The sequence below is a fragment of the Anser brachyrhynchus genome, assembly GCF_964034855.1.
Source record: "Anser brachyrhynchus genome assembly, chromosome: 21".
Taxonomy (NCBI): domain Eukaryota; kingdom Metazoa; phylum Chordata; class Aves; order Anseriformes; family Anatidae; genus Anser; species Anser brachyrhynchus.
Genome location: NC_137714.1, coordinates 5,529,040 through 5,556,866, shown reverse-complemented (window position 1 = coordinate 5,556,866; position 27,827 = coordinate 5,529,040). Strand labels below are relative to the sequence as shown.

The window sequence follows — 27,827 nt, the reverse complement described above, 5'->3', positions numbered from 1 at the left end:
TTCGTATTCTTATTCAACTATTAAAAACTAAAGCAAACAAAACCAACCAAACCAACCAACCAGCTATGACAAACTGTTTTCCATTTGACTCAGGAGACGTCAAAAATCCCTACCGGGAACATCAGCCTAGCAGAGCCTGTCTGAGGGAGCCTGAAACGCCGCCCCAGGTTTCCAAACGTGACTGAAGGCCGTCCTTCTGGCGCTCCGAAACCCCGGGCAATTATACTGCCACCTTTATCAGTGTCGTATAAAATGAGCACCAGGCCACTGAGGCAGTGCAAGAAGCTATAAAATAGTTGTGTCTACTCAAAGGCACGAGACAGCCACTCTTCTCAACAACCACACATAAAAAGCAGTTCAATAAACTTAGATAGAAAATCTGAAACTTAAGGCTTGGGTTTTTGTGGTTTTGTTTTTTTTTTTTTTTAAACGTTTTCTCTTCCACATTTTCCTTCCCGTTCTTCCATTAATTCAGGCATTACGTTCAGCTCTCGCTCAGCCCGCAACAAAACCAGCTACCGCTTTTCTCCAAGTCCAGCACAAGAGACCTCTCCTAAACGCATTTAAATATTGAGAACCAAATAGTCACACACCAAATCAGAAGCGACCTGTTGTTCTTCTGTCTGTCATAAAACAGGCTGCCTAACACAGTTTGAATTCTCTCTCCTCACAAATGACATGCAACAAATTTTACGGCTGCATTTTAACAGTGCAGGAGACGTGGCACTCGCAGAAGGTATCAGCAAACGACAGCCGACGAATTAAAGTAGCCTTGCAGTACAACGAGCCTTAAACCCATGGATGCATGAGAATGGAGCTCTGGTAAAAAAAACCAAGTGGCTCTAGAGCACAATGGTTTGAAAATCCAAATTCTGTATTTTGAAAAATTAAGATAAACATTCCAATTTTACCACTTAAGTAATGTTTTTAAGTTAGACATATGACAGGACTGTCAGCATTATTGTTTGTACTGTCACCGAAGACAAACTGTAACACAGCTGACAAAAATACTACGGGTAATTATTGTTGTGAAGCAGCATTAGGAAATCCCATGGCTTGCTAGGTCAGTCAATATTGACAGTCAGAGATATTTTATGAAGTGGTTACCATGGCTATTGACCAGCCAGAACACAAGATCTCCTAATGCCATTTTATAATTTGAGCTTCCCCAGTAAAATTTATTAGGTTCTACAGTATCCTGCTCCAATGTGTAAACAGGGAGCTATAAATAACCAAGGAAGAACAAGGAACAAGCATGTTAATGTTTGCATATGTGTTCCTTGCAGGTCCCATATTTTATCCCGAGAAACAAATATCATGACAAGATACACAAAGCCATTATGTTCTGACTAACAGAGCTCAGATGGCATGTTTATCAATGTGATGATAATGCCATTGCAAAGCTGTAGTTAAGGTTATGCGTCAGGGTTTCTATTATCAAGAGACTACAGCTTGGCAGGAAAAATTTGCTGCTGCATGCTGAAATTCAGCACCCCAGGTTTTAACTGGGAACTGAGGCTCCCAGTTCACTTTTCATCTTGTTTACTGCACAAATCGAAGATACGGCTGACTCTAAAAGCACACAAGAATAACATCTAGTAAAAAATAACCTGTTTAATCAATTTAAGAATTTCAAACGGAAACCTCATGGGCTTCAGAAAGGCAGGACGAGTGATAAAACTGCAAATTTGTAACTCCTACTAATATGTCTCTTCTGAGGTGATGCTTCAATCGGGTTTAGATCAAATGTATTTTCTTTAAGAGAAGCCATGTGTTATTTCTTTCCCTTCCCACGACTCCCACCTGGTTAATTAATGAAAAACATGTTGTAATGCAATACATTTGCAAACACACAAATACAGAGGCTTTTCTGTTCCTTCTTAATCCAACGAATAAGGATTTTTCCTCAATTTTTCTAAAAGAAAAAAAATCCCCTCTTTAGACCATGTCCAAGAACAACAAGTTCTTCTCTCAAACATTTCCTTAAATTATGAGTGTATAAAAAAGGGAAGTTAGAGTGGGAAACACCGTATGATTTTTTTTCCAATACAGATTTTATGATCATGAAAGCAATAGGTACAGTGCACGTTTTGAAAGGCCTGAGATTTGCTAGGCAGATGCCAGCTGAAGTTGTCACCATCTTCCACGTTTAATGCACCTTATTAAGTTTTATAGTAAATGTGCTAAGAAGATTTACAGGGCTTTAATAGTTAACAGCAAATAAACACTAAATGCGTAAAAGCATCTTTATTTCTTAAATTTCACAGGATGAAAAATTATGGCAGTTATTCTGGAAAGAAAATGAGATTTGGTTGTATCTGCAAAACTCTTAAATGTTCAGCACATTTATAGATCGCCCCAAACAATTTTTAGCATGCAGACATAGTATACGCACATTGGCTGGATTTCAGCACGCAGAGTACATTTTATTAAAAGCTTGGCTGGTTTTTAACATTATATTTCGCTTATGTGTGTACAGTGCAAATAAAGGCATTTGCTGATAAGGTTAAATGATACATACTGTCCTCCAGGAACAGAAGTATCCTGACAGTTGCCTTAAGACAAGGAGACAGGTTAACCTGAAGACGCCAGGTATCTCCTACAGAACATAACTTCCCTTATTCACAGTTATTGTCCCACCAAATTACACCTGGCTATAGCAGAAAATGATGCTAATATTTACTGTATCATTACCTCAGAGGAGTTGTGTATGCCCAGTAGCAGATAGGACCAAGTACTGCTCAGCAAATGATTCCAGCAAGAACCAAAAAAGGTGTTTTATGTTACAGGGAACGCAGCCTGGCACCTGGCAGCTGCACGATGGTGATGCAGACGGAGAGATGGACAGACATTGTCTGGTCACTGAGTCAAACGCTTCCAGAGCACAACACTAAGAGACTCAAATCCCACCACACGAAGAGGACAGAAAGCTACAGAAGAAAAGAGGGAGAAAAAAAAAATTTCTAGCGTCACGGGAGAGGGCTGGAGGGAGACTCCAGAGGAATTTCTCAGCCTCAGGACGCCCATCCTTGGGCCACGAAGGGGACTGGTCCCGAGGTAAGAGGATATCCTAGGTTACAGCAGTAGAGTACGGAACGAGCATCGTGACCCAGCAAAGCTCACCCGAAACCTCTAAAATCAGTCTGCTGGGAAAGGAACTGTCAAGAAAAATCTATATTCAGGCCTCTACTATGTTCCTTTAATATGGCCTGCTGCTGGGAGAACAGGATATGCTTCAACCTCATCTGAACTTCCTTTGTTTTATTGTTTCCTGTCACTACCGTAACTCTGCTTTATGTTTTTTAAATTTAATTTTGAAGTAGCCAGCAATTTTACCCTTCGCAGCAGCACGAGTATCCAGCGCTCGTTACATCAGTTAACAGCAAGCTTGCAAAAATCACCCAGCTGGCAAACTTGTTTAATGCGGAGGCCCCGTAAGCCTTCCCTAAGCATCTCTGCGTGCCGCTGCCCTGGCCTCAGCATTGGAGACACCGCATCGGAGAGGTGCGAGCACATCTCATGCCCGTAAGTGGAAGCTGTAGTAAATCTTTGGAGAAATATCTGTGCCTCTGCTGCTTGCTTAGGGCCATCTGCCTTTAGCCTACAGCATGTCTCAGGTTGGGGATGGGACTGCTCTGTCCCACCTCCTTCACAGCACTTCTCTGTCCCCTGCAGCACGCAGGGCCGTCACTGACCCGCACGTTTGAGTCTTCTCCCGAGGAGACTGCACCAAGGCAGAGGTCGTGATTACAGGGCCTCATTGCTCTTCCCTAACACAATCGAAGGTAGGAGAAATTGCTCACAGGGTGGTTCCAGCAACTGCTTGAAGAGGTCTGCAACCCTGTGCTGTAGTGAGATGGCCTGTGCTCCATGACTGCTGTACACACAAGCGCTTCCCGGATCCATCTGGCCCGCAGGTGGTCGTGGAGCAGCGGTGCAGCGATGCTTCACCCTACTTCTGAGCAGCAGCGCACAGCGGCAGCGAAGCACTAGCCCTCATACCTGCCAGTCACCCCCTCAACGCCAGCTGCTGTTGCTCAATCACCAGCCACTCGCCTTGAAATGACACGTTTTGGGAGAAGTGGCGGTTGTTGTTGGGGGGTTGTGTTGTTTGCTTTTTTAATGTGCCCCTTCCGTGACTCTGAACAGGTAAATGCTTCGTAAATTGGGACACCAATGTGCTTCCAGACTGCCAGGCCAAGAGGAAAGGCACGTGCAGGTGATTGCTCTGCACAGAAGTGCTGGAAGAGGAGAATCTTCTATGTCTTTGGGTACTTTTTGTTGTTGTTAAAAGCATCCTTTACCTCCAAAATATACGTGATTTTCTTCTTCATTATGCAAGATTGCGACCCTAGTTCACAACACATACTAAAACCAAATTCACCCTTAACAGATAGCAGCCTGCTTATTTTTCATGTGCATTTCTTACAATTAATCTTTTTCTTTTTTCTCCAGGCAAAATTCTCCTTTGAGTTTCATATTCTGAAAATCAAGTTCTTTTTTCACCAAGGCCTTTAACTCAAAGATAATATGGAAAAAAAAAACACAAACAACATTTTAATGGTGTTCATTAAATACCCATCTATATTTAAGGGAACCAACATTCTCATCGGATTTTCAATGCAGCTCTTCAGAGTGCATTGCTGGTCATCTACATGCCATAAATCCATACACCCCCAGGCCATATGCCTGTAAGATCACCTGTCCTTTACGAACTGAAAAAGACAAGAAATGTATCAGCGGCAAGGCCTAAAAGGTGCTGAGCAATTAGCTCTCCCTCCCCTTGGGGTCACTTTGTATTCCTGCAAAATTACACCCTACATCTCAACCTGAGCACCAGGGGCTCAGCCCCGAAGCCTCGCAGCGATGCGGAGGCGCGCAGCACCACTGGAGCCCGTTCCGGATACCCAGAGCCGCGCACACAGACGGAGAGTCATTAAGCAGCCTCCCTCAAGGGAATGCCAAAAGATCCTGAAATGATAATGATCCCCCTGCCATGGTGCTGCACTGGTAGCTTTTGTTTTGAACAATAGATCTCCCATGATACCTCTCGCTCGCTGAAAATACTGGTGTTAAGTGAGCATGAGCACAGCTGTGTGTAAATTACATATATAAACAGATTAGATTTGTATATTTATACTGGATGCAAACACATTAATAGCACATTTGCATACACAGTTGGCTAAATGAGACTGCATGCAGAGCAGGATTACTGGTTACAAACACATTTATTTAGAATTTTCAATAACGTATTTATACTGCCATTCCAGAGGTCAGAGTGGATTCATCATCCCTTCTCTCCTCTCTCCCTTCCTACGAGAATGCAAAAACGCTCTCGCCGTGGTACCAGCCGCATGCCTCTGACCCTGAACCACACCTGGTCTGGGAAAAGGGCTCCCAAGCTAGCTGCAGGAACAGCCCGGGTGCTCACCTCAAGGTTTCCCAAATTCATTTCTATTTATTTTATCGGGGATGATGCTTTAAGGGGGGAAGAGTTCTAAATCGCAGCACAGTGCGAACTACAGCCCAATTGTCAGTTTCTCCATCTCTTCTTTCCTTTCTCAGCTTCATGCCAAGGATCAATGCAGAAACCTGCATCAAAGGCAGCGCGCTATCGAAGGTGACACAACAGCTCCCAGGCGTTTCCAGAGCCGGGGCAGAAATCAACCATTCCTTCACCCCGGGCTCCGAGCTGTCAGGATGCTGCTAACCTCACGCTCTAACCCCTGCTTTCTTTCACCATCTGTATTGCAACAGAGCTATTTTTGTAGAGAGACAGATTTCAGATTCACCCAAAGCAGTTCACAAGGCTTTTATTTGCTGGTGAATGTTGTACCTGTTTCTGGGCGAGAGCCTAGACGCGAGGAAAGAAAACAGACAGAAAATAAAAATCAATTACCCCTAAATGAGGAGCATTCGGTTTTGCTCTGAGCGCGGCCTCCTTGTTTATCAGGTCTGGGCGTTTCACCACACGTCCCCAGACGACGCTCCCATGATGCTGGAAGCTCATGGCCCTACCAACACCTCTCCCCATGCCAGAACGTGGCCAGATCCGACCGGGATCACTGCAGCCCGAGCCGGGGGAAGTCGGTTGTTAGAGCTGAGCAGTGCCGCCGCCCCGCCACAGGATCGCAAAATCAGAATCAAAAGGCTATTGTAATGAACACACGCTTCCTGCTCGGTCGCTAATTGTTGAAGAGCTGCGGGGAGGCTGCAATCACACGGCGTATGGCAACAGAAATGTGATCCGGTAAACGAGATAAAGTCAACAGCGCGCCAAGAAACCTGATCTAAGGACAGCCTGCAGTGGCACATCAGATGCTGGTGCACAGATCAAAAAAGGGCTGGATATTAAAGCAGCAGCAGGAGGAGGAAAAAATGAAAACTGACTTTACTTTTCCCGAGCTCTAGAAAGGGTATTTGATAAACAGCTTCACCTCGCTGGCAATGCAATTCCCGGATTATCTCAAGCGTTAGGATCCATTGTAATGCCACGGCGGTGCCTGCGACACGTCCGACAGCAAGGCGAGCTGCAGGCACACACGAGAACTGAGTTGAGGGCTGTTCCTTTCACAGCTCACCCCCAGTAAAGCCAGGGGACAAGATGTGGTGTCCCCCATACCCCGGGCAGGCCACAGAACCCTGGCAGCACCGGGTCCCGCTGCAGGCAGAGCTTCCCCAGCGCAGCGAGCCCGAGCCACCCGACAGCTGCGAGCACCCAGGCCCACGGTACACACACACACTGCAGGCATTTCCCCATGCTACTAAACATAGTCATTTCCATCCGCAAGGAACTGGGTAGGCCAGCTTGCCCACATTTGTATTTAAATGCCCGTGGCAGGCCTTCTGCCGGCAGACACCCACCTACCCGGCACGACGCCGGCTCCAGACCTGTGCAGCTCTCCGGGACCCACAAAACCTCCCGCAGCCTCCGTCATCTCCACCGAACTATTTCTCTCTGCACGTGTCCATGAACCAGGCTTCTGAGCCCAGCCCTTTCTGTGGGCTTAAAAAAAAAAAAAAAAAACAAACCACCCAAGCTCGCTATCTATTCCCAGCACCTGAACTTTGTCGTCTCCTGCAATCAACAGTTTCTCACCACCGCAAACAAAGCTGAAAGATTTCAGTGCGTTTTCACCTAAGTGATTTTTTTTTTAGAGGCATTTGCAGAGTTAAAAGAGAAAAAAGGTCTGGCACATTTGTGACCCAGAAAAACAAAACAATTTGCTGCTGCCAAGAGACAACATCGAGCTTTTGATTCTACTTCAGATTATCTTTTTCTATACACAGATTCACTTCTGATTATTTTGAACTGCTGTTAAAAAGTTAGCATACAAGAAAAGCCTTCTGGTAGATCAAAACTAAACAGCAAGTAAAAAAAAGTTGGACAATATCTCTTTCCAAGGACACACTTCCTTTCCCTTATGACATCTGAAAGGATCTCCCTTTAACATGGGTAAGCAGCAGAAATTCAGCTCTTAAATTGCAAACTTCCAGGAGTAAAAAGCTATTTGCTTTTTGTTTCTTAGACTAATGCTCATCCAGAATTGGTGAAAAACACTTAAATCTAAAATTAACAGTTCAATTATTATTATTTTTAACAGGATGAAAATAGTTGAAGTGGAGAATCCAAAAGCATACACAAAATAATACGTATAAGCAACACGCGCAACATGAAACAAAATGCAAAAGCCGCCCTTACGTGGAACATGAAGTGCCCTACTACACAACATTTCCTCATGCATCGGTTCAGAATATTAACCTTCCCTGCCTGCCATTCTCCACACCTCAAACACCCATACCAAAACCCACAACGCCAGCACGTTCTTCAAGTTGTGAATATTTCCTTGAGTAATGCCAACACCGGAACGCGCACCGCCATCCACGGGGCTGAAGACGTTGCGTTTCGTCACCTTTATTAGGCAGAAACGAGCCCAGAGGAAAACACCGTGTATTAGCTTCCTTCTGAATTTCATTCTCCTCTTAGTGTTTTTCTTACCGTGACGTTTACAGAGCTCGGAACACTGTAGGGAACACCTCGCTGCTCCCACAGAGCAGATCTCCATGAAGTTATCAATAGTAAAACTCCGGCTGTAGGCACTGGGTGAGCACAGACACGCACCCGTCCCAGCCCGGAGCTGCAGCTCAGCACGATCAGACCACCAGGTAATAACTAACCTGAGGCTTAGCATTAAGATAAGCCTCCAACTTGAGCTTTCTATTTAAACACCCAAACATTTCCATTTCCTTTGTTTTTTTCCCCCCAGAAAAGACTTATCTTTGTGTTACGTGGCTCATACAGAGTTGCAAAAATACATGTCAATTTGCTCAAGTTTAACACCATTATGCAGGCCCGAAGTTCTCCTCTTTCAGTGCCACTTTTTGTCCTTTCACTCGATTTGTAACACTGCAGACAAAAAGCTGCACTCAGACTACTTGAAATGTACTGTACAATCCTTTCAAGACCCGAACGCTGTATTTCTAGTGGAAGTTCCCTATTGCGGAAATATTGTTCCTCTGGGATTTCAGCCATTATTGTCAATTATTCTGGAGGCTGTATTTCTGCCGTCAAACAGTGACTTGCTGCAAATGACAGAAGGAAATGAACAAAACCACTTCAAGAGCTCCCATGCTTTAGAGCAACGAACAGATCCGAGAATAATGAGACAAAATGGTGGCAAGAATCCCCAAGGAAATTATCCATATAGAGAGGCAAATATTTCTGCAGGTGACTCCGCCGAGTAAATAATTAAACAGCGGGGCTGTTTGCAGTTACAGTGCCCACGTTTGAGTTCAAGCACCAAGATAAAAATCCTAGTTTGTGACCCTTACTAAAAAGGCATGTAACAACCCCTACAAGCTTCCTCAACGTGTCTCAGGATTCACCTGCCACTCTGCAGCGCAGTGAAGAGATACCTGAGACAGCACATCTGGATTTAAGAAATACATCGGTGACAAAATAAATCCCAAGCTAAGAGACTTAGGCTCAGCGTGAGACCTGTATCAAGCAGAAGGCAAGCTCTGTCCTGTAAGGCAGGAGTTCTCCATCCTGCTGAAGTGTTCACAACAAAAAGGGGGTGTTCTGATGGTTCGAGAATTTCTAACCTTGCAGTTAGAGAAATGAAAGTTTAGTAGACAGCTTCCATTTCCACCTAGTATGACACAGTATCAGAAAGCCTTCAACACTTGAGACCGACACGAGCACATTCACAACGCTCCGAATCTCCTACAGCCCTTCAGAAAGCCATCTTCAGTGCCACACTGCTCAAGGTTGCCACCCGTTTTTGAACCCGGGTTTGCTGACCATCACCAGTGCTTTTATTATATCAAAGCCCTGCCAGTCAAAAAAAAGTTAGCGATGAGAAATCCCTGAGCTGTCCCCACCAAGAGACAGCAGACGGCATGTCAGCAAGCCCCTCGGCTCCCTTGGCAGAGCTGGAACGGGGCTGCTCACTGTGCAGCTCGTGCCCGAGCACCAAAATCTGCAAGCGGAGTGCTTACAGCAGAGTGGATACGCCGTCAGCTGAGCTGGCTGATAATTATCAGCTCTGATCCCCCCCCCCCCCCCCCCCCCCCCCCTTTAAAACTAATTTCTACTGCGCGAGGTTTCGGTTCCTTGCAAGCTCCCGTGACACGGGGACCCACGCTACAACCTGCATTGTTCAATTATCCGCTGCTTTTTTGTCCCGCGAACGTAAGATCACAGCGAGTGACTGATGCACTTCCGCAATGCCGCCATCCAATTACCGAGGAAGACGCTGGCTCATACGGTGATCTTGGCAGCAACGCATAAAAGTAGCTTTAAAAAGAAGCAGATGATTCATAAGTTCCCTTTTCTTTTGTGTAAGGGCCTCTGAATCAAAACATCTAGTCAAGGGGCGGGGGGGGAGAGGGTGCCAAATATGAAAAAGTGAGCCATGAATAGAAGAGGGGAAAAAAAGAATCGGAAACGGAGGCCCAGAAATGCACGTATAACAAAGGAGAGCGGTGGCAAAGGGAATGTGAAAGGTGCGTATTTGGGGAAGAAGTGGTGCTGAGACTCTGAAATCGCCTCCCCAGACCTACAGACCCAGACAGTGTCCTCCGTAGAAGGTAAACTCCTTTGTAAAATAAGCACCCTAATAAACCAGAGGTGCCTTCTTTTGCATTCTCCAATTTGTAAGAACTGGAATGGTTGATCTGAGTGCTTGAAATTACTCCAATCCAGGCGAGAGAAATATGCTGGGATGCTTATTTGGGTCCTCTAAATGCATAAGCCCCTGTCTGACCCATCTCCCCATATAGCCTATGAGCTGTATAAATCTGAGAGGATAATATGAATGGGGGGGGTAAGGGAGAAGAGGAAGGGCACAAAGAAAAAAAACAAGAAAGAAAACGTGGTGGATCGTGCACAAGTGGATAGGGGAGCGAGCGAGATATCAGAGGGTAGTAAAAGCTGAAGCGAAACCACAAACCCAGGAGCGATGTGCACTTTGTATCTTCAAAACCACAGCACACAAAAGCACAAAAGCAGCATCAGACACGGAGCACCAAGTGGTTGTTTTTGATTGCACCCTGAGCAGCACGGCAGAGCCTTTACACAACCCCGAGCGAGGAGGAAGGAAGAGCAGACCTAACCGCACGCCCCTTCCAGCGGAGCTCTGCAGCGGCTCAGCTTATTTACGGGCTGTCCGGGGGAGCTTCCTCTGTGCTGACAACGAACTTTTCAAAAAAGATTGAAAGCCGAGCTGCTTGGCTGCTACAAAACAGGAAACAGGATCCTTCCAAGGTGGCATCTGCACTCCCAAATCCATGGGATCCCCCCCCCGGCGGTCGCCCCAAGCCCCCCAATTTGCCCCGCACACCGCTCGGTGTCCCCAGCTCCCGCAGGCTCCCCAGCACTGGCAGGCACTCAGCATCTCGCTGGATCGAGTCCTTATTTGCTGTCACATTCTTTTTATGGCAGCATAATCATTAGCTTTACTGGCGCTGTTACCCTTCTAACTAATTAGGAATCTTGGATGGATGCAGAAAATGATTAATATTTAGTCGCTCCGCGTCTACTACAGAAGCAGCCTATTATCAAACAAGTGACACCTCCACAAACTTAAATTAAATAATGGCTCCCATAGAGGGTTCGGAGCTGCTGACAGAATGGCAAGTGATTTAAGTAACATAAAGCTGAGCAACTGGTGATGGATCACAGTTTTCTCTCTCGCTCTGTTACAGCCTGTAATAGAACAAATGATCATTTTTCAGCCTAATTGAATATGGCCGCCCCGCTTGTGCACAAAAGGAGACAAAGCTATATAATTTGCTTCATTAAAATGCATTTTTATGTCATCTGAAAGATTAAAAAAAATCAGCGCTGTTGATAGGGAAGATTAGAAAAATAAAATTTATCATGCAAACAGAACTTGCAAATGAGGTGTAGCTTGGCATTCAGACTGCTTACGCTTGTGCAGGAAAGATAAGTCCTGAGCGCTAAAGCACACAGAGCATCCATGTTGTGACAGTAATCAGAGTTTCTTAAATAAGAACTATGTCACTATACCAATTCAAAGAGGAATTTTGTCATTTTCTGCTGTAACATCCCCTGGTCCATAGTAAATAAGTCTCAGATGAGCTGTCAGGCAGGATCACAGCAAATCCAGTGGCATTTGAAAAAGTTACTTTTGTTTTGTCTTGGTTTTTCTCCTCATAGCTATTAGAAAAATCACATACCCGTTCAAAATGAGCATTTACTGACATTAAAATCAAAACTTTAAGAGTGCCGTATTTCAAAAATAACCTCAAAAATTTCAAATTTCAAAAATATTTATACTACAACTCCCATTTTCCAGATGCCGCCATCGTTTGGTTCGGTATCGCTCTCCTTCTGCGAAGCTCTCTGCCATGGAGCTCAAGTTGGCTGTCGCTGAGCTTCACCTGGATGCCAAGTCCCCAGCATCCCGGGCAGTGCTTCTGCTGTTCCCCCACCACAATTCCTGAAGATGGTTTATTTATCTACAGGTGCCTAAACCAGTAAGGGTTCAGCCTCAGACTCCCGTTCCTTAGCCGGAGCTGCCAGCCTCCCCGGCGTCACGCCGCTCCATCTGGGTTATGGATTGCAATCCTGAAAACGTGTTTCTTCTCCATCCATCAGGCTTAAGCAGTTCAACAGCGCTACCCTACCCTTCGCTGCCCAAACAATCTAAAATATTGAATTACCACTTGCAAGGCAGCAAAACAGATAGCTTTTATTTCCTACGCCTGTAGCTCACGATGGCTCTCGCTGGCAGCACGGCCCAACCAAGGTGCCTCTACAAAAAGAAACTCTGAGTTCGGTAAAAGCCTGGCAATTTCTTGAGACCATGAGACTCTTACCTCACTAGAGAAAACAAACAACACGGACAAACTGGAATAAATATTCCCAGAAATGCAAAGAGGGCATGGAATATCCTTCTGCAAGGATAGCATTCCTCAGGTACAATGGCAAAGACAAAGGAACTGTGCCTGAAATCTTCTGCACCCTTTACAGCAAGAAGCACCACCCCGGACACAGCGAGCTGAAGAGCTTTTCATGTGGTGCGAGTCACGGCTAAGACTACCTTCCCAGGTCTCAACAGGAAAAGGCTAGCAGAAAAAAATAATACAATTTCCCATGGTTTAGGTCGCAACCAGCGCAAAGCAGGGGCTTGCTGTAGCAAGTAACCCATTCCTGGGCTCCGTGCGTTGACTGCAGCAACTCTGACACGGGTAACTGTGCACTCTGCACCTGTATCAACTTAGACTAAGCCAAAATTACTTGGAAAGATGCTGGGCATTTCTGTTGTACACTTGACACGGAAAACAACACAGCACTTCACCATTACTTATTACTATATTAAAATTGCACTTTTAGGTATTATGGAGATAGGGTCTTTAGACTGATGCGAATTCCTTAATTCCTGCAAGACAGATAAACTCCAACTACTGAAACATGCCGGGGCAACTGACAACATCTGAAATCAAACCAAGAACTGTGGATGTCACTCCCAGGCCATGTGGATGTCCCCCTTCTAGACCATTAGGAAAGGTAAAATTTAAATCACACTCTTTAGAGCATTTCCAAAACAATCAAAGATCTTCTGAAAACAGAGAGCTAAACACTATTGTATTTAAATTTAAGAACTGTTTTCAAAACCATGAAAACCCTCACGCAATCCTAGACTTTGGGTCCATGTACATCAAGGAATGCAAGCCAGAAAACCTATGGAAGGCCATTTACAAAATTCGTGTTCAGAAGGGGAAGCAAACCATGACAAGTACCCTATGAAATTTATCAGACTCAGAAGTCCATCATACTATTAACAAATATGGATCTTCACAAAATTTTGAATTTGGGAATTAAACATGTACAAAGACGGAGAGTAAATAGGTCAGTGGAATGTAAGCAAGACAGCTTTGATACATGGTATCCTTTCAAAATTAAATTTAAAAAATTAAGAAACTGATGGGAGGGTTAGTTTTACCGTGATTACAACACGAACACTTGCAATGGCTCCTTAGGTTCTGCTCGCTGTGGCAAAAGCATTAACCCTGGAAGCTGCCATAATTAGGAAATTAGGACAATCCCTGCGCTCGCCTGATGCTCCTACTGTTAATGCCGTGACTCAGTTTCCTTTTGGAGAGGAACGGGACAGAAGGCATTACATTTAAATCAGATTCCAGATCTCTTAGCAGACAAAAATCTGAATTAGCTGTCTGAGCAGTGCAGACAGGCACTGTGCCCCTGCCCAGAACATCATCTGACGGCGAGAAGAGGAAGACGACGAGCCCGTGCATCGTATGGGTGCGCTGGGCTGATTTTCTTCCCCTGCCCAAGGGCTGGGTGAGTGCCCTTTGTTTCAGCCGCCACGCTGCCGAGCTGCACAGCTCGTGCTGCTATACATAGCACTTGTACGGTACGCGCGGACGTTAAACCCGACTCCGGCTCTGTTGCTAAGAAACTACGAAGGACAGCTTTTTTGGCCCTCTTCATTTATAAAATAACCACTCTGCCCGATGGGAGAACAGACGCAATCTCTCAAGTCCCCCAGTGTCTTGTTCTCATTTTGAAATGAACACGGAAAGATGATCGAGAACGCTACGAAGTGTAAGCGATCTCCATTTTTAAGACGCCCTTGAAAATGAGATGAAAAACATGGTTTCAACAATCAACTGCTAGAGCATTTATTAATCTTCCAGGCAGCAGATTCCTTCCCTCTGGCAACAGCGAACTGTGCTTCTGTCTCCCTATTACAAAGCTATTTTTTTTAGGAAACAAAACCAAAGCCCAACTTGTGAAAGCACCTACAAATTATTTAGTTTATAGAGGAGTTCAGCTCGGAGTTTAGCTTCCCGGCCCCGCGCAGAAATAGCCCTCTGAGCCGTGGCAACTGGCCAGTGTAAATATTTGTTGTATTATTTTGGGGGATCAGCAATATGGTAAGTACTTAATAGATAAAAATATTCCACATGAAGGCAGAAAAGACGATGAATCAAGAAACATATGGCAGTTAAACAAAGCAAACAAAAACTATAATGATATTGTTAAGAAAAGGCTAACTTATCTGGCAGCTGTGGAAAGATCAAGATTAACGAAAGCAGTGAAATCACCCATTTTGAAGCCAAGGTCACTGACAGGATTTATAGATTTATCCCTGAAGGCAGCCTTTGCTGAACATGAAATGCTGAAATAATTTTTTTTGAATCTACCCCCACCCCATTTGGGCTATCTCATTTGCTGGAGGCTTTTAAAATTCATTCCTCTTCACAGCTGGTTAAACAATGGAATCTTTCTGCAAACTAAAAGGACAAAATTGATTGCCCTACACAAACTTTTCTGCACGTATAATTGATTTTTAATTCACTGTCTCATTTCCAAAAGGACTTGACAATAAACTCAGTGCTGTATGTGCAATATTGATCCCTTTAAACAAGGGCTTGGATCAAAGACTGATGCAAGTTAATCACAACCCTAAAGATGGATATCTTTTGTCTAAAAAGCTGTATTTAAACTAAATTCACCTTTCCTAGCCAGATTATACATTATATTTTCTGGCTTTATTACACCTCATAATTTCGTGTATCTGTCAACTGCTAAGTAACTGGAGTTTTATGCAACTATTAAATAATTGATTTTTGTTTTTTTTTCCCCCCAAGCAGACGAGTCTCATCCGTCATCAGTTACTTTTTACCATGAGGACTGATGGTTTTTTTTTTTTACAGCCTAAGTTCTTAGAATATGCCACAGTCTGGACTGTACATTCCCACCTTTATTCTTAAACTAAAACTTGATTTATTCTTATTAAAATAGAGGACTTACTAGACCGTGGCTTGTTTTTCTTTCAATCCTCAGTTAATTTTCAGCTGTTTTTGACTAACGCACTTGCAAACAGCATTGGACGGCTTAATTCCTGAAGTCCAGAAAACATTAACAGGAACTGGTACTCTGCTAAGAAGCTGTAATGTTTACTTTTTATGGATAAAAAAATTAAAACCAAGCAGCAAGTGATATCTTAACCTTCTAAGCCCACTCAATTACTCAAACGCAGCCTTGCAATGCCAGCCTCCTTTTCAAATATCCCTTGATGATTTTTTTTTTCCCTTCTCACCGTTCGAGAGGCTGTGTTTCAATTTTGCTATGAATCACATTTTCTATAGCTGCCATATAAACAGTAAATAAAATTCATGGTATTTTTGCCCCAGTAAGCAGCTCTGTCTTCCAGCATAACTGAAAAGGCTGGCTTCAAAGGAATGAGCAATGAAAACAATGTTTTCATGAGCAGATATTCCAAAAAGGGCAGATGAGAGACATTTGAAGATGATTCCAGGCAGAAAAGCCAGGCAAATAAGTACGTGTGTTTTGCATAAGTAATTTCTTGACCAGCTACACTGGATTACAAACACTCGTAAACACGTTAGGGAATTAGTTTGCTGTATCTTGTCATTTTTGGCAGACAGATCTCCACTTGTATTTTATGACAAATGAGCTTTAAGCTGAAGCCAGGTGTGGATATTTTAAAATTTATGAACTTGTAAATCCATGTACATGGCCAATTAAGGTTTATCGCCAGCAAGGATTAACTATCCCTGCACATAAATTTAAGAGGTTGTTTGAATCTAGGTTGTTTACCTCAACTACTCTACATCAAAAGCAATGTAAAATATTTAAAGGGCAGCATATTTCATGATAAAAGCTAGTTATCAAGGATGTCACAGTGTGTCATCAGCAATTCTGCACGGAGATGCACGAGTAAAACCTCCTTCCTAAGGAACATTTTACATTTTCTTCTTGAGAATTTTAACATCTCTTGAAAGATGGGACAAATGGGAAGAGAAAAAGGAGGAAGAGTCCAAGAAATAATGCGGAAACTACTGCTTCACCCTGATTCTCTTAACTTTGGAAGGCAGCCCTGAATTTTAGAGGTGGTTCAATTAGCCTCACCAGTGTTCTTCATAATCAACATCTGAATGCTAATTAGGAGCACAATTCCATGCAGCAAAAGCCTCCCTGTGCAATAAACTGCAACACAGCAGCAGTGAACTCTGCCTTCAGCAAGCATGCATAAATAAACAGAATTAATAACTACCCAAGTGTGGACGGGTGACTTAATCTGTTTCGATTAGATGCAGCTCTGCCTGAGGCCTTTGTGTTATTTAAAATGTGTTCATCATGTTTAATTAAAAACCTAATAAACTAGAGGTTCTCTTTTAGTTCTGATTTGTATTTCTCTCTCCTGTAAGCTGTATTGATTTTGGTGGTACTTTTGATAAAAAGACAGAAAAAAAGCATGTACTGAATAGAGACAAAAAAAAAGAGAACTGTTCTGCGAAGAACAACTAGAACTGGACTATTTCCTTCACTGTTCCCAATACATTGGGCACACCGGAATTGAAAACTATTTCATTAAATTAAAACTTCAGATGAACATCGTATCCGTTGTAAATGACAGTCATTTGATAGGTTATTTATCTGAAATGGAAGTGTGCAGATACAGCTCATTTTGGGACCAGGAGCAAGCGTAAGCTCGGAATTGTTCTGAACATCACTGAAATTATAAAAGCTGCTTTCAGAGCACGTCTTGTCCCAAGAGAATGGAAATCCCATTAGGACAATTTTTCTTGGGAAATATTTCCACTGAAACCACAGCAGAAAATGGGGGTGTTTCAAGTCAAACTAAACTGAAAGCAGCTCAAGATCATTGCTCTGGGTCTGGCAATGGGGAAAGCGAAGCGGCACGTCCTCAAGACAGGCTCCAGAGTTCAAATACAGGTGCTCACAAATGGGGTTAGTTGCAGTCGTTCCCGATAGACAAAAAGCTCTAAGTCAGTATGTTTCAAAATACAATTTCAACGTAATTTTTGAAATAATTCCATCTGGAGAAGGTTAATTGACCAGCACCACCACACCCCTAATAGGGATCACTGACTGTTGCATCAAAACTGCCCGTACTGTCAGAGACACAAAGCCACTTTTAGAGGTGGCCAGGAGATGCAGAACAGATTACTTCTCTTCCCCTCCAAAAATCCTGGCTGAGCTCCAGCAAAGCTTTTTTGTTGTCTCAGTGCACTGAAAGGCAAGCACTACGTCCTGCCCATGCCACAGCCCATGGCTGCACGCAGGATGAGCGGACCGGAGCGTCACAGAGCCCACGTGCTACCAGGTCCTGGGGACTAGAGAAGACAGCTGAAGAAAAGGAAGGGAAATGGGGCTACTCTAACCTTGCATTGGTGAAGGACATCGGCCTGTCAAGTGCACGAGGGGTGAGGTCGGTCCCCCTGCCCCAGCATCATGCCATTCACGTCAGGCATGGCATTCGTGGTCAAAACAGCCTGCTCTGTCCTAACAGCACGCTGCGTGGCTTCTTCCCAAACCAAGCGTCCACCTGGAACCTCACTGCTGCTTTCTGGCTGGCGCTGCAGCCCAGCTCTAAGAAGCAGGATCCCACCAGGTGATGCTGCACAACGTTGGTCTGCGGGGTGCTTGCTTGGAAAGCACTTCGATGCGGCGTTCTGCACCACAACTGCTCGATGAATTTGTCTGCAGGAGTAAATTTGTCAGCATGGCAAGAGAAACCAAGCCCTGCTCACCAAGTCACACTGGAGATTGATGCTGTCAGGTGGAGCAGCAGCCTTTATAAACAGGAAGCAGCTGCTCTTAGAGCTGCCTCTAGATGCATCAGTGAAGGAGCTGCTTCAGCTGGTTTTATTAGGCAGGAGGGAAGACTGTGGTTTTCAGTGTGCCCCCGAATATACGTACTGGAATGAGAAAGGTTTAAAAATAGCCATGGGTTTAGAAACACCAGGGAGACAGCAAACCTCCATCTTCATATTTACAGAGCCTTCCGTTTAATTCAATCAGTGGTAAATTTTATCCTCTATTTAATTTGATCTAAACCTCTGTAACCACTTCATCAGTAGTAAAAATAACCTCCATCCTTTATTTTAATCAGTTCTGATCACTGCAAGGCAACTCCTACCGGATAGATCAGTGACAGGCAGCAAAGTGCTTTTAATTAACAAAAAAGGCTTAATCTTTGGGCAACGGATAGTCCGCAGAAAGAGTTAAATGCTAACTACAATAAATTTGAGCTATTCACACAGCATCAGATCACAAATCCTCCTGAAAGCTGCAGAGACCTGTGCTGGACAAAGCCTGGCTGTCATAGACACAGAGGAAGGAACTACGGTAACCACCCCGGCACAGTAGAAACTCACTCAAAACACTCATGCAAGTAACACACCGACCAACTCGGAGGATTTTTGACCTAAGGAAGCACAGCATTTGAAGATGACTTTTGGACCGAGCCAGTTGTTTCCCTCCATCAGTGTGCCCACACTTCCCCTTCGGTTGCTTTTGCCACCTGCTGACCTGACATTGCCCCGGTGCTCCTTTCCCTCTGCCCGGCCATACAACTTCACCTCTTCTTACAGCAAAGCTTTTCGGACACTGACCTTACAGGGCTGGCAGAAAATTAACTCATAATAACAAAAGGGGGAGCGTGTTGTTGTGGGGTCTACAAGGGGGAAGGAGAATATTATAGGATCAGAATCGCAGGAGCGGAAAAAAACGAGACAAGGGAAGCTGTGACTTAGTTTTATTAATTATTTTCTGGTTGTGGTCCTGTCCAACCTGCTCTACGTGGCCCTGCTTGGGCAGGGGTTGGACCAGGTGGTCCCAGAGGTGCCTCCAGCCTCAGCCATTCTGGGATGGAGCTGGTCATTTACAGAGCCTTTCCCAGTTCAGGGGGTTAACTAAGCAGAGCTTAGTGCCTGGTGTGGCACCTGCCTATTCATACGAGTTATAAAAATAACTCGGTAGGTATTTGCTGGGCTGCAAGAGGAGATGAAGCCCAGCACAAACGGGGACATGGTTTGGACCCAGGTCTTCCACCTCCCTCACTAGTGCCACTCTCAGGTCACCAGCCCCACATCACCTGAGGCTCCCTCCTTCTCATTGCTTCCCATCACGACGTGGGGGGGGACACACTTAACACTAATGTTCTCCCTGAAATTTAATTATTTTGGCCAGATTTGGGGTTTGACACAGTCTTTTCCTCTGAAAAACACGTGGTTGTGGAGCTCCCGTGCAGCTGCAGCACCCTACGTACGGCGCAGGAGGAGTTTGCTGCAGGTTTGCGGAGCCAACGAGAAGGAAACTTTGCCTTGCAAGCCCCAGAAAGGCTCAGGAGTGCAGTGCAGCTGCTTTAATCTGGAGTTTTCTACAAGCTGCCGGAGACAAACAAGCTATGAAGTTCTGCAGGTGGAGCTTAGCTGTCTATAAATAAGAGCACAGTTTGATCTTTGGCTCTGCCGAGGCTGGAGGGCTGCCAAGTGTTTCTGGAAACTTGGATGGAACAGAACAGGAACAAATATGATAAAACGAGCAGAGACTGACAATGATTTATAGAGTTAACGATCATTAGTCTGCACTCACAGGGGCTGCACTTTTGGAGTAATGTTTCACTTTTCAGTAAATTTTGCTTTTTCTTGCTCGCAAGGCTCTGTTCTCTACCATTTAACACGGACTGCTGATCAAAAACCCCGAGCTGCAGCAGCTCTGGCATTCTCAGCATAGTGCAGCTGATGGAAAAAACAAGGAGAATGAAAAAAAAACCCTCAGCACAGAAGAAGAGGAGTTGGCAGCGTTCAATTTAACCATTCTACAGAAAGAATGTAGGCAGAGAAAACGGAGGTAATGACAGCGCGAGGACAAACACAGCGAGCACGAGGCACTTGAAGCATTTGTTCCAACAGCCAGCGCCCCAAACAAAATGCCCTTTTGTGACGAGATCGCCGAAAACCGTATTAGGAAAGCACGTTCTAGGCTTTTTACTCACCCTCTGCTCGCCTTGCTGCCGTGCTAGCACATGATCTTCTTCCACCCTACCACTTCAGGCACCCTCCTTACCACAAAGGTTCTTTGTTGGGCTTCTGAATAAAGCCGACCTGAACACAGGTTTACACAGCCTGGCCTGCCCTAATCTAGCTCTTGCACAAGGGTATGGATGAGGAGAGAGCAAGTACACGCAATTCATTGGAATAAATCCTTGAAAGGCTTTCAGATAAACTAGAGCTTAAAAAAAAAAGTCTCTCCAGCCACCATGTGAATAATTAAAAAGTGTTAAGAGCCCATAAAAACACCACCTATTACCAGCTCTATTTTACAGCACCAATGCCAGCTTAATTACTTAACAAAAGAACACAAATTGTATTTTTGTTTACGTTTCCAAATGTACTTCTACTCTACCAATTAGCTACCTTAAAAGTTCATTCATTCCAAAAAAAAAAAAACCAGCAATCCACAAAACTTTGCTCATCTCTTTTACGTGAACCATGTTGTCTTGCCCCGAATCAGATTTTTCATTTAGACACCTGGTAGGTACACGTGACGAGTTGAATTTCTACTTCCTTTTAGACCATATTTATTAACATACATGAGAGAAGCAGCTTTTTGGACAGTGAAAGGTAAAAACCACAAGCGAGTCTGAGGTTCTTCTTCGATAAATATTTTATCATAGCTAAATTTCAGCCATCTGATTTTCTATTTTAGTGCGCACCACCACCTAATTATTGAGCTAGGAAATAACCTTTTTCCATTTTCACCAACCCAGACATGCCTAGTCAGCTTGCTAAGGAGGCACCATCTTCTTACACATTACATCTCACATAAATCTATTTTGTTAAGTGCATTTAACAGCAGCATTAAAATGCAAAATATTTTTAGGACTTAATCCAAGTGAACTTGTTCAGCACTTCTCTTCTCCCACATAGTGAAAATGCACAAGTGTCTCCCTGTTTGCAGTCAAGTACTTCTGTGTGAGCTCAAGCTGCAAGGTCTGACAAACAAAGGGTTGTAACAACAGCATTTGGTTTCCACACGCTGCCAGAAAATGCAACTTTTGTGCTGAATGCAACAAATATTGCTATTTATTCAGAAAGAATAAGAATCTGCTTGTTTACTAGCTGTCAGCAAATTAAGAACCTAGAATTTGCTCCCAACTTCGTGTGATTTATAACCCTACAAAACACTTTAATAAGCACAGTTGCATTATGTCATACACATAAAAATTAAGCCAGCAGCAATCTCACAATTGCAGCAATTAAACTGCAGAACAATCAAACCACAAGGAGAAACCTTTGCCTTTTTAATTCTTGCACAGATATCATCTCCCCCAAATCCTGCAAGAAGACACCGGAATACAAAATGTGGTCCATTTGACTGGGAGTGTGGAGTGCTTTCCCAGCACCTTCTCTGGCAATTAGAGCTTTTCTGAAAAGGTGTCTTTCTCAGGTCAGAAGTTGTTCCCCCCCCCATCAGACTGCAGAATCTTTTAATAGGCTACTACTTACTCTTTTAGTAGGCTAATATCAATAGCAGGAATTTCCATCTGAAGCCATATAGACCAAAAACCTCAACCTCTGGCTGAAGGAAGGAATGACATGCTGACATGTTCCTTCACCTCTGGCACTACGGCCCCAACCAGATACCCTAGAGGTCTGTAACTACCTGCACACGCCAGAGAAATCACCGTGCCGGTTCCTCCTTAGGCTGTGCGTGTGGATGAGGCTTGCAGAATACCAGAATGTTAAACTGTATGGACCCAAATCCAAGTTCCATAACAGTGAGGACATGATGCTGTGCTGTATATTTACTGTACGCCCCACATTCATCATGTCCATACATTATTTTGGGAGCTTTGTTTAAGATGGATGCGCTGTTTTCAGCACGGTTTTGGAGCCTGACGAGTCCTGCATACTTGAGCGTGCATGCAGATGGCGTGGCTAAATCCCAGCTTCCCTATTATCTCCTTTTGGTCTGCTCTTTGTCAAAGACTCATCCATCAAGAACAATGCCAGCAAGCAATTTCTAATATCCCGTATGAAGGGAAAAAGAGACTTAAAACTCGGTTTAGGAGAAAACACTGCTATCTAGCTTCCCATTAGCCGACTTGTGCTGACGCTGGGAGCCTCCTCCTACACCAGCAGGTACAAATCCAGGACAATATTTCATGTGCCTTTTTACATCCTGTCCTACTCCAATTAATGGATGGGGCCAGCCTGCCTGGAGGTGAAAGCAGAAGTGAAATTTAGAGCCCAGAGGTTTTCCAGCTGTTCATCTGCTCTACGGAGTCCTCTCAACAACAGTCACTTGATCCTCTCCTCTCATTCTTTATTAGAAAAATAGCCTAATAAAGTTCTGTACCCTGAATTAGAGTCCACTAACTCAGGAGTGTGCAAAGATGTATCCTGTGCAATAAATTATTTGCGTCTTTTCTTTCCCATAAAAATAACCTCTTTAGGAAAAAAATAAAATGAATGAGAGAAGCAACATGAACTATAAGGCTCAAGGGAATAATTCATTTCCCTACCACTTCATCTTCAGTCCAACACTTCTCAATCAGCTTGGGCACGGGCTTCTTCACCAACCGCTGCAGGGCTTTTCCAGCATCATAGTTACTTTCGTGTAGCTAAAAAATAAAGAAGACAAATAGAACATTCAATGGAATTAGCAGTGATCCGATATTGGAGAAAAAACTAAAGGGGGCCACATGAGATGCTCTACACCTAATTATTTCTACTCTTGATATATGAAGTGGAATTTAAACAACCTGAAGGTAATTGGAATTTTATTAGTAGCAGAGACAGCATTAAAACAAGTATGGTTTTCCCCCTCCTTCCTGGATTTCTCCCAGATGATGTTTGAGGCCATAAAGCACTGAATATTTTTGGTTATATTTTAAAAATACATCTTTTACATTATAAACTCCAAGGAAATTTGTAAAAAGCTCCAAAGCATTTTTCAAACAAGTTGTATTTTACACAGCAATACTTTGTTCCAATTAGTATAGCCAACCTGAAAAACCTAACATACAGGAGCGATTACAAGCTACGGGATGTCAGATTTACCACCCAGAAATTTCTTTTTACAGGATTCTTACTGCATTGCAAAGATCAACGTGTTATTGAAAAACAAATACGGAAAAGAAACACAAAGACTCCACAAAGAGGAGTACATAAAGGCAAGTAGGAACGTCTACATTGACATTACTGTTTCAGATGGTCACAGCCTACACCGTACCTTATTTTCTACCATAAAAGTAGGTAAGTATATGATCAAAAGCTGTCTGAAGTAGACATTTGAATCAGGGTGAGGTAGAAAAACAACTACACTGAGAAAAACATTCAGCAACGAGCCCAGGAGAATCTCCAGCTCTTAACTCTTGATAGAAAACATTTAGCACGCTGTAGATTTATCGCCTGTCCTATCTTCAAAGTACAGTGGGATTTTAAGAACTGGAGGACTAGTCAGGAGCCTGCTCTATATCTTCGGAAAGTGATCTAAAAGAAAGAGACATATTGCTGGGGTGACAGAAACTGAATTATCTTCCCATACCCAGAAGGGAGAAGGATTTGCATGCAGACTTCCCTGCACAGACAAGAGCGAGTTTGCTAAACAAGGTGCTAAGGACACCACAGCTATTGACTAACATCACAGATTTTTATAGATCCTAAAAATTTTCTTTATAATAGCAATAACCAAACTGTAATTCCATACGTTATCTCCTGCTTTTCCTTCCTGCCCTGAACGTATTCCCAAGCTCTCTGCATCCTACCCTCTAGAAGCATCTGTGCTGCCAGCCCTACGCCCTATCCCTCTCCAAAAACATTTCAATGAGTACTCCAATTCTTGAACTTGTCCCAGTCTGCTGAACTGAACAGGGATGAAGATACAATTCCTGCACAGCAACAAGGTACTAACTACTTTGTCTCTATTAATATGGTTATACCAAACCTGATTACAGGAGGATGGGAAAAAAATCTCATTTTTCTTATGTCAAAAGTGAAATTATTTCGGTGAACGATAGGGCAGAACATTCAACAGGTCTGCAAGGGCCACTGCAGACCATGGTGAAGGCTGGCAAGGTGGAAGCAAAGCCCTGCACCACCAGCAGGGCTCATGCAGCTGTGAGAACAACGCACATCTGTATGGCCCTCACTTTTACGTCCTGGCTTTTGTCGACTCGGGCCTTTGCAGGTTTTAAATAGCTGGTGAATCTGTACACACACTACCTTTTTTTTTTTTTTTTAAATAAAACAGGGCTCACTTTTTCAATAATATCATAAGTGGGTAGGAAATTTCCCAGGACAGAGTGCTGAGCTCACACAAGGCACCATTGTCCATCATACTGGGGCACTTCACAAAATGGTGGAATTGGGGTACCATGTATCACAGCATGCGATCTTCCCAATTATTTTATTAACATCGCATCTTTCTGGTCATGGATGCCACAGAACAGACTGTGACAGCCTGCAAAGCCCATCCACCCGCAGTGCAGAGCATGCTAGGAATTACTTTCCTTAGTGACGTCCCTAAACGTATTGAAAGTAACAGCTAATTTATTCTATTTACTGGTGAAATTTCAGTTCCAAGTAATTTGGAGCCTCCTTTGTAACACCTGAATAGCTGAGTTTCCAGAAAACAATTTGATAAACAATCGCTATTGAACACCTGGGAGGTCCAAAACCACCGAGGACTGAAGTTAGCTGTGAAAGCCCAAGTGCACAGCCCTCTAGAGCTGCGCTGCATACCTCCTGCTGGTGGGCATGGAGATGTCATCGGCTGTGTTAGAGGAGAAATTAGCACGTTACAGGTAACACTTGGTACAAATTGTCTCAAATCTTCCAGGAACAGTACGAGCAGGCCTTGAACTGATGAAGGTGCTCTTCTACCTCTTGCCCCAAGTCACTGGGGCATCCAGGATTTGTTTGTGTTCGAGGGACGTCTTTTAGAGAAAGTTAAGGACTTCTAAGAAGAAAAGGTCACTGCTGAACAAAGACCTCTGATCAGAGCCTGGGATGGGGATTTAGAACAATCACCAGCGTTGCCTTAATTGCATGCCTGAACATTTTTTCCCTTACCACCAGCTGAAGTAACAATCGCGTACAGGGTGTTACTGCAATAAAACAAGTGCTTGGCTAATATAATGGGAACAAGAGAGAAAACTCTAAGCCAGGATCGTTTTCTATTCAGCTTTCTACGTGGCGCCTACAAGAGAGTTACAGAGACCGTGTGCAGTAACTACAACTATCTGGACTTTCACTGAGCAACCAGCTTGCAAAAAGTAATCTCCTCCCCATCCCCTGTCCCAGCTCCCATCTCCGCAGGCTGCTGCAAAGGACGCACTAACACGTCAGGGCCATCGCAGCACCTCACGCTGCTCTAAGTCAGCGCGATGCATCGCCCGAGATGACTTCATAGGACTCACTGCTTCCAAACGCCTCGCCACAGGTGAAATTTCCTGACGTGGAGCAGAGCATCAGCTTACAAACCAGCTCACAAACCAGCCTTGTTGCCCACGTCAGTGCCAGCTCCCAGGACCGCAGCTCCACGCAGGAGGAGCAGTGCTCTCAGCCCACCTCCCACAAGCCAAACGATAAGAGCCGAAAGGCAGACTTGCAGTGCCAGTGCTCAGTGCCAACACTCAAACAACGCGACTGCCTTTAAACAGCTTTCGTAACTTGTTTTTTTAAGCCTCCTCTGGTATGCAATACCTACTTAAAGGCAGGAAAATAAGATGTCTTTTCTACTGGGCACACAGAGGTTTTTCTCCTTGTTTGCTCTCCAGAACTGGGAACACATCCATCTTCAAGTAAAAAGGACTGTTTGTTTTGCCAGCTCACCTTGCAAATGCTTTTTTCTGTGTGTGCTACCACCTAAAAGATTTTTCATTTTGGAAATTTGACAGCGTGAAGAGAATAGAGCTTCTGTTCCTTCTCCCTCCTTGCTCCCTCCCAAAACACGCAGCCATGCCAAAGCCCCTTTGTACGGTCGAGGGAACCTGTATTTTGCCTCAAGGAACAACAAGTGTTGTTTTTTTCCCCTGGCTGCCCTATTGCCCAAACCTCTCGGTCTGCAGATACTCAGACAGAGAAAGAAAGGACTGGGCTAACAGGCAACTCCGCCGGTTACCGAAAAATTTCCATGTTTCCAGGCTGCCAGAACTGCCCCAAACCACCACCAGACGATAGGAGCAGTAGCTTCTGACCAAGTGGTTACATTCAAACCACAAAACCCATGAGCACAGACAGAAGGAAGAAGTCATGTAAGAGAAAACAAACAGAAGTGAAAACAAGAGAACTTGCCCGGGTTTGGAGCCTCCTGAAAAACGTGACTTTGATCAAGGGACAAAATGCTTTTCTAAGTGCCAGGAGCAGGATAATGCAGCAAAAGGAAAAATGTATTTGTGTGTAAGTGCCCGAGTTCAATCTGCTTCTTTCAATCTGGCTGATGGATCATTCTCTGCTTATTGCTTTTGGTCATTTAATATATATAAGCACTTTATTGGCAAGCAACTTGAACATATAAATAATAGCTAATGATGACTGCCTATGGTTTAATTAACTTCTGGTTGAACTTTTCAAGGTATTGCTATAAACACCAGATTACCGTCCTGTCACCTAGAGAATTATTGTTTTTAACGTTAACTCTAGCATCTAAATTTTGAACTGCTGTGACATAACGTGTAAGTACGTTTGTTGCAGTTGTTTGCAAACCTGGAATCAGAAAATAAAGCAACTTGTGCATCACTGGGCCGGATTTTAGATTAAAGAAGAATTCTCAATATGCACGTATCCAAAAAGCTCATTTATATTACAACAGTCATTAAACAACTCTAGATCACAGGAAAGCCTTATTAGCATAAAGTCTGCACATTACCACAAGGTTTCAAGTTTCCACCACAGCTTCTCAGCCGAGCTGCCATTTTCTGTCTGCGTGATGTTGCAAATAAATTCTCCTTTTGGCATGGCTCAGCTGTCAGGCACCTCTGCTCAGTAATGAACCCATGAATTACATCTTGCAGCTCTGACATCCCTGGTCTCGCTCATCAAAATATTGTTCTTCAACTGTAATTTATAACTTAATTTAAATGTCCCTTTTACCGTGACCTTTTTCGATCAGAACGGCATTGCATCTGGCAGCTTCTCCTTCAGCGAGGTATCCTTTCGCAATTACAGTCATTACGATCCCCGCTGAAAAGCCTGGCTGAGTTAGGCTGCATTCACGCTACAGTATTAAATAATTGCAGTTCATTAAGAACGCTGCTAGATTCCAGAGTCCTTTTCTCCGAGGAAAAATTGCAACCACACTGTAATAGAGCATTGCTCAACTGCTTTGAAACCTACCCAGAAAAGCCAATAAAAGCAGAAGGGATTTTCAGCCAGGCTGTGCTTTCGTGGGGACACAGACGTGTCCGGCGTCCGTAGGACAGAGCTGGGAGCCGGGAGCCCTCCAGGTCAAGTGCTGGCTCTTCCCCTGGACCACCGTCGGTCACGAACAC

The 27,827-nt window shown here is 44.0% G+C and overlaps 1 protein-coding gene across 9 annotated transcripts in view; it reads right to left on the bottom strand.

Annotated features, from left to right (window-relative positions):
- RERE (arginine-glutamic acid dipeptide repeats) overlaps positions 1 to 27,827 on the bottom strand; it is a 232,806-nt gene that overhangs the window by 52,380 nt on the left and 152,599 nt on the right. For all 9 annotated transcript variants that reach the window (XM_080563755.1, XM_080563751.1, XM_080563754.1 and 6 more), the window contains one exon: positions 22,857 to 22,955. In XM_080563755.1, coding sequence (XP_080419881.1) covers positions 22,857 to 22,955 — 99 coding nt within the window. The remainder of the gene's footprint in view (positions 1 to 22,856; positions 22,956 to 27,827) is intronic.